Source organism: Pezoporus occidentalis, unplaced genomic scaffold, assembly GCF_034315485.1.
Source record: "Pezoporus occidentalis ecotype Australia unplaced genomic scaffold, CSIRO_AGI_Poc_V1 ctg39, whole genome shotgun sequence".
Classification (NCBI taxonomy): domain Eukaryota; kingdom Metazoa; phylum Chordata; class Aves; order Psittaciformes; family Psittacidae; genus Pezoporus; species Pezoporus occidentalis.
The window spans coordinates 8,572,217-8,589,683 of record NW_026915713.1 but is presented as its reverse complement, the minus strand read 5'-3'; the positions used below and the strand labels follow the sequence as shown (position 1 = coordinate 8,589,683).

The following is a 17,467-nucleotide window of genomic DNA, read 5'->3' as shown; positions in this document are numbered from 1 at the left end:
AACTAGGAATAGCTTTTCTTCTATAGCAATCAAAGTGTTTTGTGTATGAATATGAATGCAGTTATATGTAGCAATTAAGTGCTGTTATTAGTATCTGAATTAGCAGCTCTGGAATGTAGCCAGCTATGCCAGGAAAGCAGCCAGTAGCCTGGAGGAGAAATGTTTTAATTAATATGTAATGACTGCTCTAGAGAACTCTCATTATTCTGGCAAGCTGCGGTTGTTGTAATTTTTCATATTACTTATTTGGGACAATTGTAATTTCTATTTTTAAAATGTGGAAGAAAATTCATTGTACCTTTTTCATACTGGGGAGAAAGAGTAAGAATGCTTGAAAACTGACTTGAGCAAACTGATAGGGAAAATTACTTGGATCTTTTGAATGTATTTTATAGCCACTGATTTCTTAATAGGATCAAGATATTGCAGCAATAATTTGCCCTACAGAAATTAAGGATTTTCACATGTGCTGTTCTGTTTTTATCTTAATTCTTTCTGGTGATAGGTTTCTTCACAAAGTAAGAATACAATAGGCTTCACTGAACTATGCATTCATGTGAAGTTAAACTTCAAGAACATTCTTTTTGTTAAATAATAAAGCTGTTCATACAAGACATGCCCACAACATCTCTTTAAATTTCAGTAGGACACAAGAGCCTCATATTAAAGTCGTAATTGAAAGGGCTATAGTTTCCATTAGGTAGGTAAGTGGTAAAGCATGGACTTCCACTTCTGCAGTTCAGTCACAGTGCTGTTCTGATATGCTTCAGATAAGGCCATTGTCCTTCCTCTTAACTGTCTGTTGTGTTGAAAATCAGCGGGAACTTTTCTTCTCTTTTTAGGGTTTGACTGTCATTGTTGTAATAAAAAAGAGTCAAGTGAGAAGAAAGGCATATTTCTTTCATTAAGAAGCATGAAGAGCCAAAGTCAGCATGTTGTTAACTGAATGTAATTTGAGTGGAATGTTTTCACTTCAGGCTTTTTTTAAATTCCAATTATTTTATTAGCTGTATAAGCCATTAAGAAGTGCTGTAAACTTTGATTTCACTCAGTAGAATGCTAATTGAATCACAGCCGGTGCTTACTGGAAATTAGGACTGCTGGATTTGTATCTGTGGCTCTGAAGTGATTTGGTCTATGACTTTATGCACATTACTTAAACTCTGTTTCAGTTGTCCAGTTTCTTTACCTGTTTGTCTGCATGAATAGGGGGCACATACCTATCCAAGTGAGGTTGGATTCTTGTAACCAGTAATCTCTGGGCTTGTCTAGCATCACAGTTGCCTTTGTGTCTTCTCATACATAGGCAGGAAGGTTTAACCATTCTTTGGAACCTTCATACCACTGTGAATCTGTTGATGATGTAAGTCTTGTAATGCCCACTTAAGATTTAGCTGTCTTTTCTCTTGGCCTTGCAGATATCCCAGGTGTCAGATGTACTCCATGATTCTTAGTGCTGCCTTGCAAGTCAGGCAGAGATGCTGAGGTCTGCTCATGGCTGTGGAGCTGCCATTTACTTGGGGGGATGGCAGGAAGCCATGGACATACTACTTTCTAGTGTCTGCAGTTCCCTTTGGACAGGAGAACTGCAGTCTCTGTATAACTCGCTCTGGGAGGGATAAATAAAAAGGTAAGGAATCTTGCAGAAGTTGGACTTCTTGGAAGTTCTGTAACTGGCTGTTCTCCTTGCTGTATGAGAGCAGTTTACCAGTTGTAGTTGGTATAATGTTGTCTTGCAACGTTAGCCATCTGGGCTGTAAGATAGGACAGATCTCTTAAATCATCTCTTGTTACACCCAATGTGCATTTGAACCTTCCTTGACTGCAGAGGAAGAGAAAGGACAGACCTTTCATAGTCTTCGCCTCTCAGTCAGTGTCACAGTGGCCCTGTTCTTCCTAGTCTTTTGTGCTTTCCCTTCAAACAGAAGCTCAAGCTTCTGCAGCAGAGGTGCAAGGCTGGCAGGGTGATCTTGTCTGGGTTAGTTGTACCCAGGAAATACCCATAGAAGTAGCTCTTCTTCAGATTGCAACTTGAAACTCCATTATATTTACGTCATTCTCAAAAAAACCCAGTAACAGTTCCCCTGCCCCGAACAGTTAGGTCATGGCTCATTGAGACCATTGTTCACCCTAAAATAAAGGGTTGATTTCTTATACTCTCCTTTCTGATTTTTGTTAGCCATCTGTTCTCTTTTGTCTTTCATTTACATTGTAAATTCTTTGAGGAAACAATTATTGTTTTTTGTTTGCTTGCTTGCTTGTTTTGCTGTTGTCTTCAGTGCCTTGCACAATGGGGTCTTCATCAATGTGGAGGGCTTACTGGCACTTTGACAACACCATGGAGTCTTGATATTGATAGATGTACTTGCAAATATTCTTCATTAGGTTTCTTGGTTATATTTCTTATATTGTTTCTCCAGCTGTGTCTTTAGGAGAGATATGATAAAAAAACCCACAGTTTCACAGATTTTAATCCATTCCCTGTTGAAAGAGATCTTTCATCTTCTGCACAATTCAAAAAAAGTAAAATTTTTTTTCAATGCATCTTGCATCGTTAGCTTCTCCACTGCCTGTTTAGACTTTTTTTTCCAAATAGATGAGGATGTTTATCTACCTGAACATATTTTTGTACCTTTTGTGCTACAGCAGCTTGATTTACCTTTATGCCCTGGGAGAACTGTTGGGTGTAACATCAGTGATGCATGTTTGAAAGAGTGAATAGATGATAGCAGGTAAATGATGTGGTTCTGAGCCCCTGCATGAAGTGAAGCACAAAGTTAATTTATAATTCAAAATTAATAAGATTCTTTTCTGCCTAAGTTACGTGAAGATATTTTTAGTACACTTGGAGCAAAACATCACACTTGTGGCAGAAACCACAGTGTACTCACCTGAATTGAATCTTAATGATCTAATATTCATAATGATTTATAATATTTATAAAAAACAGTACAGTTTTAACAATGTCTGTAGAACTGGAGCAGCATCAGATGTAGTGACATTTTCCCATTAAATATGGAACTGCTTGTACTAGCTTAAATTTGTTTAAAGTAAAATGCTATTTCTAATGTGTATATTACAGCATAAAACCCTATTTTTTTACTCATAATTATAATTCAGTATGATCTAGATCTATGTAATTGAGTTAAACAACTTTCTGGAGTCATTAAAGTTTAGAATTAAATGAAATGTGTTGATTGATGTCAGAATGGGTATGGAGCCTCAAAGGTATCTTTAATGGTTTAGTCATCAGTTTGAATACTAGGCTTACTGGAGGAATAATTGTTATTTAAAAAAATAAAAGTAATAACTACTTCTGTAGCTAACTGTGTTCTTTGAGGTGGTGAAGTCTAAATTAGCTGATTATGTAAATTGCTTAGGCTTTTTTTACCATGTTAGGTAAATGTATTTTTAAATCTGTTTACATATTTAAAATTTACCCAATTTTTCTCTAACTTTTATGTAAGATTGTATGTTGCTGAACCAAAAGAAATACTAGCTGAAAGTTTAAATCACTTGGTCTTCTAAAATTCTGTCTTTTTCTATTCTGCAGCATGGGTGAGCTCTCTTTCTATGGGGATGGTCTTCTTCTGTTCTCCAATAGTCAGCATATTCACAGACTTGTTTGGTTGTCGAAAAGTAGCTGTTGTTGGAGCTGCAGTAGGATTTGTTGGACTCCTTTCAAGTTCTTTTGTAAGGTAAAAAAAAAATTCTTTATCCTTGAAGTATTTTGTCAATTTAATGCTGAGGGTATAATTCTGATACTGTAAGCAGAATATGAAAGAGTAAGCAATGCTACTTTATCTGTTAGAGTAGGAACTTCGGCTTATTTGGTTTTGGTTTTGTCTTTTTAACTATGACTTGTAAAAACTCTCAAGTGGTACTTTCAACTTGAAAATAATTTGAAAAATATAATATAACTTTATAACGGCACTCCCTATTTAATAGGAACCACTATATATAAATGTATCAGCAGCAAGACTAATCCTGTAAGATCAACAGCATTGTCCTGAATAAACTTGTATGTTTCTTAATGTATGCTGTGCTGTAACAGGTACATAAACACTGTCTTCCTTCCCAGATCCTGTCCCCTCCATTTGTTTTTAAAACACTTTTTTGTGTTGATAAATATGCAGTAGAACCTCCACGAAGGTGTTAAGGTTCTAGTAAAATCTGATATTTTCTGTTATTACTTGTCTAATTGCCAAACACAGGTAGTGTATAATGGCATATACTTAGGGCTTAGTGGCTTTATACAGAAAATTGCAGTTCTTTCTTGTGTTACTGAAAAAACTTGAACAGTAGTTGTTGTTTTTTTTTCCTCTAGATTACACTTCATTTTATACATTTCTGTAACTTTTGCAGAATAAACCGTAAGAAGTTCAAGAGCAGCTGATTTCTTGGACATGTCCAGTAGAAGATGAGGAAACAGGAAATTATTTATTCTAATCACCAGCAGAAATTGGTTAGTGAAGATAGAGTAAGAAGTAGCATAGCAGGAAAATAAGCCACAGTTACCTGTAGGTCTTGGTCTGCTTCTTACTCCACCCTTAGCAGAGTAAGTGCAGGAAAAACCAAAAGCAAAAATTCAGAAGAGTTTCTATGAAGATAAAAGTGTATCAAGAGACAGGCTAGTGGAAACGTGTTTTCTGTTCCTGTACTCTGAACCAGATGGATGAATAGCCATGCTGTGTGGCACTATGTCTGAGCTAATACATCTAGTTTGGGCATATGTTCTCTAATATGGAAGCTTATACACAGGTTTACAGCAGAAGACAAATAGTTCTGTCTTAGGTACTGAGACTAGTGTTTATATTTATTCTTGGAATAATTTACATTTGTGGGGAAAAAGAAAGCTTTGTTACTTGAACAAGCTTCTGATCCCAATTTTTTTTTTTTTCCTTTCTATTTTGGTGTTGTTAATCCAAGTGCAAATATTTTCCTTTATTTTATTAAAACAAACAAACAAAACCCCTACTTCCTGATCTGTTTTAAGAGGCTTGTTAACCACAGATGAGGTTAAAGCTAAAAGCATGTATCTTGGAAAAGTCTTTTTTCTCCTTTGCTTCCCAGTAGTGTGTTTAAGTGCTGAATACTAAAACAGTCGAATAAATGAAAACTTTTCAAAAAGGAAAGATTTTTCTTTTGTTTTTTTTTTGAACAAATGCTGTCATCCTTGTGTTTCCCTGACATCCAATGGAACACAGGCACAAGAGGAATGCAAAAGAAATATTTTGTAAAATTTTAAAAAATATTTTAGCTTATTTGAATTTTGTTTTAGAATTTGAGGAACACTTTGAGGTGAATTCCTGTTAGAGTACATGCCATGTTACTGTGCATTCTTGGTGTTCTGTTACTTACACTAAACATGATTATGATGTCACCAGTTAATTGTAGGAGCATAGTTCAGATACAAAAATCAATGTTCTAAAAGTAAAATATTATATAGCAGATAAATGTAAATTTGATTTACTGCTTTTGTTACATACTTATTTCTTATTATAATCTTATTTCTTAGGAAACTGAGATATAAGAGTATTTGTAATACAGGAAATATATTGCTGTGTATGCCATGCTGCAAATTCTTGTAATGAATCTACAGATGTATGCAGAAGTTCCTGTCCCTAATGCATTATGTTTCTCCTCTCATTTTATAACTTCTGTTTCTATTTTTTCCTGTTTTTTTTTTCCATTGATAAAGGTAATCAGTCTTTTCCCTGTATGTTTCTGCTCTCTTACCTTGTGTATGTTAATACAGTACACAAAGCCAGAGTTCTGGTGTCAGACCTTTGTTAGTCAAATACCATTTTCCAAGAACTTCCTTAATGCATGGGAAGCTTACAGAGAGATGCTGGTGGGTAATCTGCAATAAGAAGCCTATTAAAAAAGCTCTTTTTTAAAAAAAAGTTAATATATTGGCAAACAGTTTAAATAATTTTCTATAACTGCTTTAAAAGCAGTTGTTAGCTGATAGAAAAGAGCCCACGATATCTTGAAAACGTAGTACTTAAAATAATGAAGTCATTCAGCACGTTTCACCTCAAATCTTGTATAAAAACATTTTTTACATGTTGCCTCCTTCATCTACATGTAAAAAAAGTTTCCTTTGACTTACTAATGCTATAATACTAATTAATTATACTAACATTGTTATTTCATGCTGTTAAGGTTTCTCACACAAGTGCCTTTTAATGTCACATGTCTGTCTGTTATTTAATACACTGGCTGTGCTTCATTTCAGTTTTATAGGATATGGTAGTGGAGGAGAGCCTTGTGATAAAGGTGGTCCTTGATATGAGTGAAAATGTTTCATTCTTTTAGTGTGCTTTTCCTTTCTTAGCATATCCAATATCTGGTCAAAACACTGAATTTAGAATAGGTATTAAATTTCCTAAATATTCTTGTTTTTATTAAATAAAGTCTATCATTTGCTAATATGTTGTAAAAAATTGACAGGATTTTTGGCTTCTTTTTCACTATTAATGACTGCTTTTGCTGTTTTATTTTTATAGTAAACTATGCAATACTTTATTTTCTGGGTTCAGGGGGAGTGTTCAGCATTCCATTTGAACTGCTAACACAGTGACATAATATGACAAACCAAACCAATACCGTTTTCTGCAAAAGAAAAAGCCAAACCCCCAGCAATGGTTGAACTTACATTAGGTTAATTCACCCTGACAATGACTTTTTTTTTAAATCTTTCTCTTAGTCTGACTATTTAGTGTAATTATACTTAAATATAATATTTTTTTTATCTGTTCAGTTAATTCTGTGAAAATCTTAGTGGAAGGAAATGGAATAATTGCTGAATTATACTTACACAGTGTATTTCAACTATAAGTACATACAAACTCTTAAATCCTGTAAATGTATCAATTCATTGAAAAACTGTCTTGCGTATGGTAGGTGCATGCGAGCATACAGTGCTGTACAAACACTAAGGATTCTTTCGTTCTTCTTTTGATCTAGCACCATTGAACCTCTGTATTTCACCTATGGAGTTTTATTCGCCTGTGGCTGCTCATTTGCGTACCAGCCGTCCTTGGTCATTCTGGGGCACTATTTCAAGAAACGCCTTGGACTAGTGAATGGCATTGTCACTGCAGGCAGCAGCTTGTTCACTGTGTCACTGCCCTTCCTCTTGAGAGTTTTGATTGATTCTGTTGGTCTATACAACACCTTGCGGGTCCTGTGCATCCTCATGTTTATTCTGTTCCTGGCTGGCTTTACATACAAACCCCTTGTTTCCAACGCCAAAGACACAGAGGGAGGAAAGAAGGGAAAGTTCAGATTTCCTCCAGGAAAAAAGATTTGTAATTTCTCAGTTTTCAGAATTCTCAGTTACCGAATCTGGGCTTTTGGGATTCCAGCAGCACTTTTTGGATACTTTGTGCCTTATGTTCACTTGGTAAGTGCATGTTTCTTCTTACATATGATATATTTAAAACTACAGCTATTTTTTTTGTGTGATAGATGATAGGAAGCAATAGTTGTTGCAAGTTGTTGTGTTGGGGGAAAACATGAAATTAATTTTGATGTTGTCTGTGATTAAGAGGGCTCCCATCAGAACTGTTAGTGGAGTCAGGTAAAATTTTAGTTCCTTGCTCTCAGTCTAGGGTTTAAAATACTTTAACCATGACAAGAATCATTAGAAAAGTATTGGTAGAGCTGCATACATGGTCAATGATACTTGTGTATTTCAGTGGAGTAATGGAAGGAGTGAATAAGAGAAAACAAGTAAAACTTGTAAATTTTGTTCCTTGAGGCGAGTGTGTGTTAAAATTTGCAAATTTTAGGGTGTATTTTGTTGACCATTTTCCAGGTTTATTAAAAGAAAAATACTTGGATTTCCCGGTCTCAAACTTTAGCTTTGTTGTTTACTGCTATAGCACTCAATTAATTATGTTGATGCCAACCTCATGAAGTTTAACCCATGCCAAATGCAAGGTCCTACACCTGGGTCAGAGCAATCCCAGGCACAGCTACGGGTTGGGTATAGAGAAGAGATTCAGAGCAGCCCTGTGGAGAAGGACTTGGGGGTGTTGATTGATGAGAAAATGAACATGAGCCAGCTTCAGTGTGCGCTTGCAGCCCAGAAAGCAAACTGTATCCTGGGCTGCATCAAAAGGAGCGTGACCAGCAGGTCAGAAGAGGTGATCCTGCCCCTCTACTCTGCTCTTGTGAGACCTCACTTGGAGTATTGTGTGCAGTTCTGGTGTCCTCAACATCAAAAGGACATGGAACTGTTGGAACAAGTCCAGAGGAGGGCCACGAGGATGATCAGGGGACTGGAGCACCTCCGTATGAAGACAGGCTGAGGAAGTTGGGGCTGTTCAGCCTGGAGAAGAGAAGGCTACATGGAGACCTCATAGCATCCTTCCAGTATCTGAAGGGGGGCTATAGGGATGCTGGGGAGGGACTCTTCATTAGGGACTGTTGTGACAGGACAAGGGGTAATGGGTTAAAACTTAAACAGGGGAAGTTTGGGTTGGATATAAGGAAGAAGTTCTTTCCTGTCAGGGTGGTGAGGCACTTGAATGGGTTGCCCTGGGAAGCTGTGAATGCTCCATCCCTGGCAGTGTTCAAGGCCAGGCTGGACAGAGTTTTGGGTGGCATGGTTTAGTGTGAGATGTCCCTGCCCATGGCAGGGGGGTTGGAACTAGATGATCTCAAGGTCCTTTTTAACCATAACTCTTCTATGTTATGTGGTGCTTCTAACTGCCAATTCAGCTGGTTTTCATTGTCATCTACAATGTTAGCTTCTGATGATGGGGAAGCTGGCAATCAGCAATTTCTTATGCATGTAGTAAAGTTAACTTGTTTCCCTAGCAGGGTTTGGGTTTTTTTCTTTCTTTTTTTTTGAGGCAACTGGGATATGCATTGCATGAAATGTATCTGGCTGGCAGTCACTGCACTTCTTACTTAAGTGGTGAATTATTTTTGGACAGCTTCCTGGTGGTACTGTCTGAACTGAAGAGGTGCAAACTAAAAGGCTTAAAAGGGAAAGGGAAAAAAACAAGCCAAAAGAAACCAAAAGCCCACAACCTGCAATGGGGTGCTCTACTTAGAGCATTACACATATTCAGGAGAGTTTGATAAAGAGCATGAACTGATACCAGCTATAAAGATAGAAGGATCATATTAGTTTTTATTATTCATCCATGATAAAACAGTAGAAGTAATTATAATAAATGTCTTCAACTCCTTAAAAGCCTATGGATTTGTGTGCAATATCACAAGTGCTGCCACCGCTTTCTGGTAATACATTGGCAAGGTTACTGACACTGCATCAGATACTCATTTTAAAAATTACCTTAGGGTGGGGGATGGTTTGGTTTTTGAGCAGCTGTAAACTGCCTTTTATTCATGGCTGGTTCTTGTTACTTAATTTTTAATTGTGTAGATCTCATTCTAAAACACTTGGAATTGGACTATTTCAAAAGACTGTACAATTGGATGACTAAGCTGTTGTGACATCTTATGCTGTTTGCCCAGAAGTGTTGTAGAGATGTTTTGAAATGAAACAGTGTTCAGACGAGAATAAGGGGGATGTTTTAGAGAAAGCTCTTGGATAGGTGGTAAATGATTGTCAACATTTGCAGAGAACCAAGGAACAAGGCTATATAAGGAGTCACATAGAATCTCTAAAATACATTTATTTAACAAACAGCTCACAACTTCTTACCAAGATACTTGTAGGAATGTTTCTTAGTTTTAGACTCGACTGAAGCTGCTGGTTGACTGACAGAGGACAAACCCCTCTATTTTTATATGATATTATTTTTCTTTTTATAGTGTGCTTTCACTCTTGCTGACTGCACTTTTTTTTTTTCCCTATATCAGATTGGCACAAATTCTGATTGCAAAATACAGCTCTAGTACAGGAAAACAACTTGATTAATGTGGTTTCTGATACAATGCTTGATCAACACTAGAAAACAGTACGGTTAGAATCTGGTATTTTTAAGATGACCTCAAAATAATGCTCAGATTTAAATGGCAGCTTGCCAGCTTTTTTTTTGTTGGATTTTTTTTTTTTTCTCCCCTCAGTTTCAGAGAAACCATGAACCTGAAGTATGCTTAACTATTTATAACACAGTCTTCGGTGGTAGTCAGTTTGTTCTGTATGCTGCTTTTGAGAGGGGAGGCTTCACCAGCTCTTAGGAATTCTTCCCTGATAAGCTTTATTATCAGCACCACCTCCTGCAACCACAAGTTTTTGTTTTAATTTGCTTGTCTGTAAATACTCAATTTTCCTATATAATTCTCTGGTCCTCCTGTAAACCAGAGAGGGAAAATATTAAATAATTTACAGTAAGGCCCCACTACTTTTATTTAAAACCATTCTAAACAAGAAGCTTAGGTTCCATTCTTGGTTTTGCAGATCGCATTATTAAATGGAAACTAGCTTTATTTTTTTTCTTTAATATCTTAAAACATCCGATTTAAATTCAATGCAAAACTTAGTTTAGGTACCTTTCAATACACGCAAAGAATCTGTGGAGGACTGAGGTACTACTTAACTTGTGTTATGTACCCAGGACTCTTAACCATACTTCGAAATATTTAAAGCCTAAATGAAACTTTGATCAGTGCGTATGATAGGGATGGTAATAAACAGTATGAATTGGAATAAAAATTCATGTGTTTACACTGATTAAAAAAAACTATGTAAGTAACATCAATGTGAGATTTCTGTTTGCTTATATATATGGTCCATTTAGTACTATGTGAGTGCTCACTAATCTTTCAGAAAGCTTGAAATAGAAATAGTTTAATAAAATAATCCCTAGCATTACTGATGAAAATTAAAACTTGCATTACATAAATAGCAGTATTTCTGCTTCCAGAATGTGTTAAGATGTTTTCTAACCTTAGTCTTGGGTAAATGACCAGTATGAAAAATGTTTTAATACCTCCAGGTCATATATTTAAGATTTTGTTGGTTTTTTTAAAAGATATTTATTTTTATGAAAACATGCATAAGTGAAGAACCATAGCATTTATTGCTAGTGGGCAGTGACGCATGCTGGGGGGCTATTTAAAATCTTAGAGAGTTTCTGTGGATTTGTATTTGAGGAAGTGTCTAGATCAGTCTTCATCAAAGGACAGCATGGATTCCGCCCATCAACACAGGTACTTCAACTCCAGTAGATAGCTCTGGACTTCTGTCTTGGGTTCAGCAGTAGCAGTCATGTTTCTCCTTCATGGTAGCTGGTGCAGTGCTGTGTTTTGACTTCCAGCCTGGGAACAGTGCTGGTGATACCGATGTTTTTGGTTGTTGCTAAGTGATGTTTACACTGACCAAGGACTTTGTGAGGCTCATGCTCTGCCAGGGAGGAGGGGAAGCTGTGAGGAAGCAGAGATGGGGCGCCTGACCCAGACTAGCCAAAGAGGTATTCCATACCACAGCACGTCATGCCCGGGGTGGGGGGTAACTGGGAGTTACCCGGAAGGACACGGGCTTCGGGGTGGGTCTTGTTTCTTGGCCGGTGGTATCGTATTCCCTTCCCTTGTTATTTTCCCTTATCATTGTTGTCGTTGGTGGTAGCGGTGGTGATTTGTGTTGTACATTGGTTGCTGGACTGTTCTTGTCTCAACCCGTGGGAGTTGCACCCTTTTGATCCTCCTCCCCGTTCCTCCAGGAGCGGGGAAGGGGAGAGCCCCAGTGTGTGTGTGGGGCCCTTGATTGCTGTCAGCCTGGCACCACTCACTGGGAGTGAGTGAACAAGTTGCCTGACTGGGTTTAAACCACGACAACTTCCTTAGTCACAGCTTTGTCTACTTTTTGATTAAAAAACCCACATTTTGTGTACTGACAGAAGTACATAAAAGTACGTACTTCCAGATAAGTCAAAGGCTATAAGAAAAAAAATAACTTTCTGCTGATACATCTACCAAACCTGAGATTACTTTCCTCGGTTTTTGAAAATGAAAGGTACTATTGTTCCATTGTTTACTGCATATTTTTGAAACTGTAGCAATACTGTAAAAGAGATATGGCACTTGGACAAGTGACAGTTTCTGTCATGCTGAAACTCTTGAAATTTTCCCACCGTTAGGGTTGACCAACAATAGCTAGACTGTTAGAATGGGATGCTGCTTCCAAGTGCCCTAAGAGAAAACATTTCAATACAGAGCCTTGTGCCTACAGTTCTTCCCTTTGGCCTCAGACCTGGTTACTGTACCTAATCAGGTCCCATTTTTCCCACCTGGAAAGGCAGTTTCTGCTAGAGTGTCGGGTGCTCTTGACCATGTGGTGAAAGACAGGTGCTACAGGTCCTACTGGTTTTGGTCACTGTGTGTCACCACTCCATGGCAACTGGAGTTTGCAGACTTGGTGCGCTCTTGTCACTGCACATCAGCTGCTGTCTGCTGGCTTGCTGCAGCAGAGGAGCTCCTAGTGCCTCAGAAGCACTCAGAGACCCTACCTGGGACAAGCCCTGATTTCTCTCTTGTGTTCCTGAAGCATATTGGAAGAAAAGAGGATGCACATTGTGACACTTGCAGTAGGACAGAAATAAAAGCTCTGGAATAACAGAATTAGCCAGGACTTCACAGTTTTAACTATCTGTACCATATTTTCTAGATAGAATAAAAAAACCAGATAGAATGTTAAAACCAGAGAAAATAACCTGCTCCTTGAGTAAAGTTCTAACTAAAACTAAACAAGTGAATTATGGCATGCTAGATAGGATTCATAACAAAGAGCTGGCAAGAATTACCAGTCTCTGACTGGTAGATACAGCTGCCTGTGGAATAGGCATCATATTCCTTTTGGCTCTCACAAGGGAGAACCAAAAAGGGAGAGCTTTTCTTATCCCAGTTTAATTGGTGTCAAATTCCATTAGTAGGTTTTCCATTCCATGTGATTTTGGGGAACTGGGTTGTGAGAAATACTATAAATAGGTTTTGACTTACAATATGGAATGGTTTGGGTTGAGACTTCTAAAGCATTAATTCAGGTTGTTGAGGATCAAACTGGTAATTCATAGGGTTACTAAATCAAATGGTTGTTATTCCTCTCAATTTTTAAACTAGTCTAAACTGCAGTGATTTGAGAGTTTTTTCTTTTAACATCTCCCTAAAATAGGCAAATAAAAACTAGTCTAGTTCATTCAGGTTTAAAATATGAGTCCACAACAGAAATGCAAAACACTTTCAAAGTTGTATTTAAAGGACTATCTCAAGGAAATGATTAAGTGTATTTGGAGCAAAGTATACCTAGCACAATGCAGTAAAAAATGTGTATTGATAAAGTTTACTTTTCTAAGTCTAAACTGTTTTTTATGAAGAGAGCACTTTAAAGAATAACTACATCTCTTGGAAAGTTAAGCTTGTTGTTTAAATACGGCTATAGGCTTGTATGTAATTGATATGCAGTGTGAAAGTTACCATAACACTGACTGTTCTCTTAAACCTTTGGAATAGCTCAGGAAAAATAACTTCAATATTTCTCACCCTGCTTTGCTACCTATTCCTTGATTTACTGTGTAAATCTGACTTTAATGCTTATCCACATTCATATTCTGTGATGGGTGCATATTGGCATTCGTAGAGATTTTTGGTTAGCAGTAGCTATGTGGAGTGTGTGATCTCTGTCTGTGTGCTGCTTAAGATTTGAAAAAATGGTGTGTGCCTGGCCATTTTTTCAAACAACTTCCCTGGGAGAATCTGTCTTCAGGCAGACTCAAATACTGGATTTATTCTCCTCCATAGATAGATACTGAAGATTTAGAGTCTCATTGCTACTATGAATCTGTACTTGTCAGGAATAGGTTCAGCTGGACTTCCAACAAACAGGGAAGCGAGACTGCAGACTTAATACTTGGAAAAGATAAGTAGAACCTGCCTCAGATTTTAGAAACTGCCACTAAGAAACAAAGTATGATTTTTGGTCTCTAAGGTTTGCGTCAACTGCATAATGAAAAGTAAAGAGGCTTCCAAGCAGCTGACCAGCTAAAAGGTATTCCAGACAGATACAGCAGCCCCAGGGCCATTGTTTAAGTACAGACTCTGAGGTTCTGCTGGCATCTCCTTTGAAAATAGGAGGTTAGCTGGCTCTGCTCCTCAGTTGCCTTTTCAGATTCCTGAGGAAACTTTGTGATGATAAAGTGAAAGTTTAGTCTCTAAGCCTGGATGCCAGTAGTGAACCCTGTATAGCTGTTTTTCACTGGAAAATAAAAATATTCCACAGTGTATATGTCCTCTGTGGTGCTGTGCTTTGCTGTATGAAACCAGGAATACACTGTGTCTGGAAGAATTTAGAGGAGATCCCTTGTTCCCTATGGTATTATATGTTGCATGAAGGCAATCAATTTGACTGCCTTTTCTTTTTATAGACCTTAGGAATAGCTGGGAAGACGTGCCAGTGATGACAAGCATTCTTACCAGGCCACTAATCCCCTGCTCTGCTCAGTCCATAAACAACTGTGACAGATGAGAACCTTGCTGTGTTTCCTTTGGAGACTGCTTGGACCATTTTGAGCATTTGAGTTGTCATTACCCAGTCATTTTGGGCTCTTTTTCACCTGGATAATCCTTCTAGTTCAATTTGTTTCCTATTCATTGCCTCCCATGGTGTTTCAGCTGCCCTTCCAATGACACCTTTTACAATAGCAAGTTTCCTGCAAAGTAGGAAATAACTCATTTTCATCTCAAAAAAAAAAAAAAAATAGCTTTGGGGAAATCTATTAATTTGCAAACTGAAATTAAACATAATTGGAACTGGTTCTTTTGTCATGACTTTCAGAATTCAACATTTCCATAATAATGCCACATGTGTGAAGTTCCTCAGCTTCTGTTGGGTCAAAACCATTAACAATAACTAGGCCCTTGTCATCTGACTTGTTGACAGCTTTTAGGATTTTAACCCAGGTCTTTGTGGTAGCTGACTAATTCAGACAGATGTTCTCTACAGACAATATTTAGTGGTGAAATATTTAGAGACCTCAGTAGGGTTTTTAAACGCTTGGAGAAGCCAAACCTTTTCCCTTGGTATGAAGGTGATGGTGGCCTCTTTGGTTTCCACATTTGCAAGGGTGTACCTTTCTTGTGGTAAGTTCTGGAGACTGTTCAGGCTTGTGGGTCAATATGCAATAGTGAAAATGTACACTGTGCCACATACCAGGCTGTATGTGTGATCACATGGGCTGATGAAGGTTGGCCTGTTCCACAGGCAGGTATTTTATGTATAGATATATATATATGTTTCTGCCCTTGTGAAATACTAGAAGAGTTTCTTAAGTGTCTGTGGGGGAACCTCCTTTTGATATCTGGGGCAACAAGTTCTCTTGGGGAAGCTCACTGGTTTTAGTGACAGATACAGTACCTTCAAAATGTAAACTGTCTTCAGAACTCAGGAATCTGTTCTCTAGACGATCTCTGTGCTTAAAGATAGTTATGAACAATGCTGCAGTTGTAATTTCTGTTATCAAAGAGAAAGGTCATGATCCTTTTGCTGTGTAGAGAAGCTTTATAGCAATGTATTTCAGAGATATCTCATCAGAACAGATGATAGGAACTTAAAGGTTAAATCATTTAGGCAGTCTGCTTCTCAAGTGGAAACTAAATTACATTCAAAAATCTTTACCATCCTAACAAGACACATTTTTGTTCCTGGGAGGGGCATGGAGGTGGTTGGAATAGCTGTAAAGTACTTGTTAATCATAAGAACTTCTTAATGCATAGGGGCAAACTAATTTTTAGGCTGCCTCACAGAATTACACAGCTCAGATAATATTAGTCTGTTCTCTGTGTGGCTTAGTCTCTCTCCAGATCTTTTGCGTGTGTTACTTTGAAGTTGCTGGGGCTAGTACTCTGCCTAGATAGTCTGTCCTTAGACAAAAAGATAGTGCTGTCTGCTGGTCTGTACTTCCTAATCTGTTGCTGGAACATCCAGTTTGTTCCTATTCTTTAGCTAAGAAGTTTTATCCTCCCCCATGTTGTGACTCTCCCCCCTCTCCCCCTTAGAAACAACATAATGAATAGGAGGACTTGCTGATATGGGTTATAGAAAATGCAGCTCTTTAGCAGATTTTACACACACACACACACACCCCCCCCGATGCCTTCATGTGATTTAACTTTTCTACAACTGTTTACCACATAGGGGCACCTTCCTAACATGAATCAGGGTAACTTGTCCTTCAACTCTGTTCTTTATCAACCAGCTGTTTTGACTTGTGTCTACCCATTTCTCACTCTGTATCACTGGTGTGCCTTGTTTTTCTTAAGAAAAGGTCAGATTCTGCTGTGCAGATTCAGTGTTTGAACTTTCACCCCCTAGAACATGTGGCAGTAAAAACTGTCCTCCTGTGCGATCAACTTGGAGAAATGAAGAGCCAAGGTCTCATTAGATCCTCTGTAGCCACAGTTTGTCTAGGAACTTAGGTGGAATTTTTTCCATGTACTTTAAAACTGTCTTAACTTTCATATACCCAATTTTTGAAAGGCCTTATTTAGTCAGGACAAAATAGTCTCTATTCTGCTCAATTAGAAGAATAATAATTTTCCACTTGTAGGTTTCACCCTCCCCAAGCAAAAGCTTTGGGTCATTAAGAAGAATTATACTGGAAAATATGAAGTGTATAGAAATCACCCAAGATTCTCCAAGCAGATCTGAGCTACCATATGGGAACAAGCTGTTAGATAGTCAGGATGAATCTCACTGAAGTAGTTGATGCTCTGCCCAACAAGACCCTATCATCATCTGTAACATTGCTTACAAATGTTTTTGTAACTCTTCAAGCCTCCTCTACTCTTGTGTTCCCTAACACAACAAGATGTCAGGTGCAGCATGTCTAAGTTAGACTTCTTATTTGAGAAACCAGTTTCATCTGCTCTTCTTGTAAGAGTGGTTTCTCTGCATAGAAAGTGATAGTTGCTTTGTATTCCCTGCAATGGGACACGCATCTGCTCAAGAAACCGTAGTAGAACGGAGTTGCGTATCTTGCAATAAGCAAAGCTCTTCAGGTTGTGCATTCTGTGTGTACGGTCCTAATCCCGTACCTCTCTCCTCCCTTTAAGTCCTAAGTCCCTGGATTCCACAGTGGATACAAATAGAAGCACAGATATAAATGTTGTCCTTTATGTCTGAGTGCAAAGCATGATGAAAAGTATGATAGTAATACTGCATGGAATCTAGTAACCAAAAATCTCTAAACTTAAACATATCCACGATAAAATGTGTACACATAGCACATCTTGAATAAATTTACTTCTTGTAAGGTAAGTACTGTCTCTGTTTTGTGAACCACTTGTGTTATGTCATGACTTGCTACTTTTAGAATTTTGTGTAAAATAATATTTAATATCTAATTGTTACATCTGGATTTTTTTTTTACTTGAACTGGAAAACAACCAGCCTCCATTACTACATTCACTTGCTTTTATGGGCTGCTGTTCAAGAAACCTGTTCATTTCTTCAGATTTCCTGCATCAGTCATTTGTCTGAAGTCTTATC

General features: G+C 37.8%; 1 protein-coding gene across 2 annotated transcripts in view; it reads left to right on the top strand.

The window, feature by feature from the left end:
* Window positions 1–17,467, top strand: part of SLC16A10 (solute carrier family 16 member 10) — a 72,911-nt gene that overhangs the window by 38,528 nt on the left and 16,916 nt on the right. For both annotated transcript variants that reach the window (XR_009967370.1, XM_062632510.1), the window contains exons 2-3: window positions 3,554–3,698; window positions 6,973–7,411. Coding sequence is in view for 1 of the 2 variants with exons in the window: in XM_062632510.1 (XP_062488494.1) it covers window positions 3,554–3,698; window positions 6,973–7,411 (584 nt within the window). In the remaining variant the exon portion in view is untranslated. The remainder of the gene's footprint in view (window positions 1–3,553; window positions 3,699–6,972; window positions 7,412–17,467) is intronic.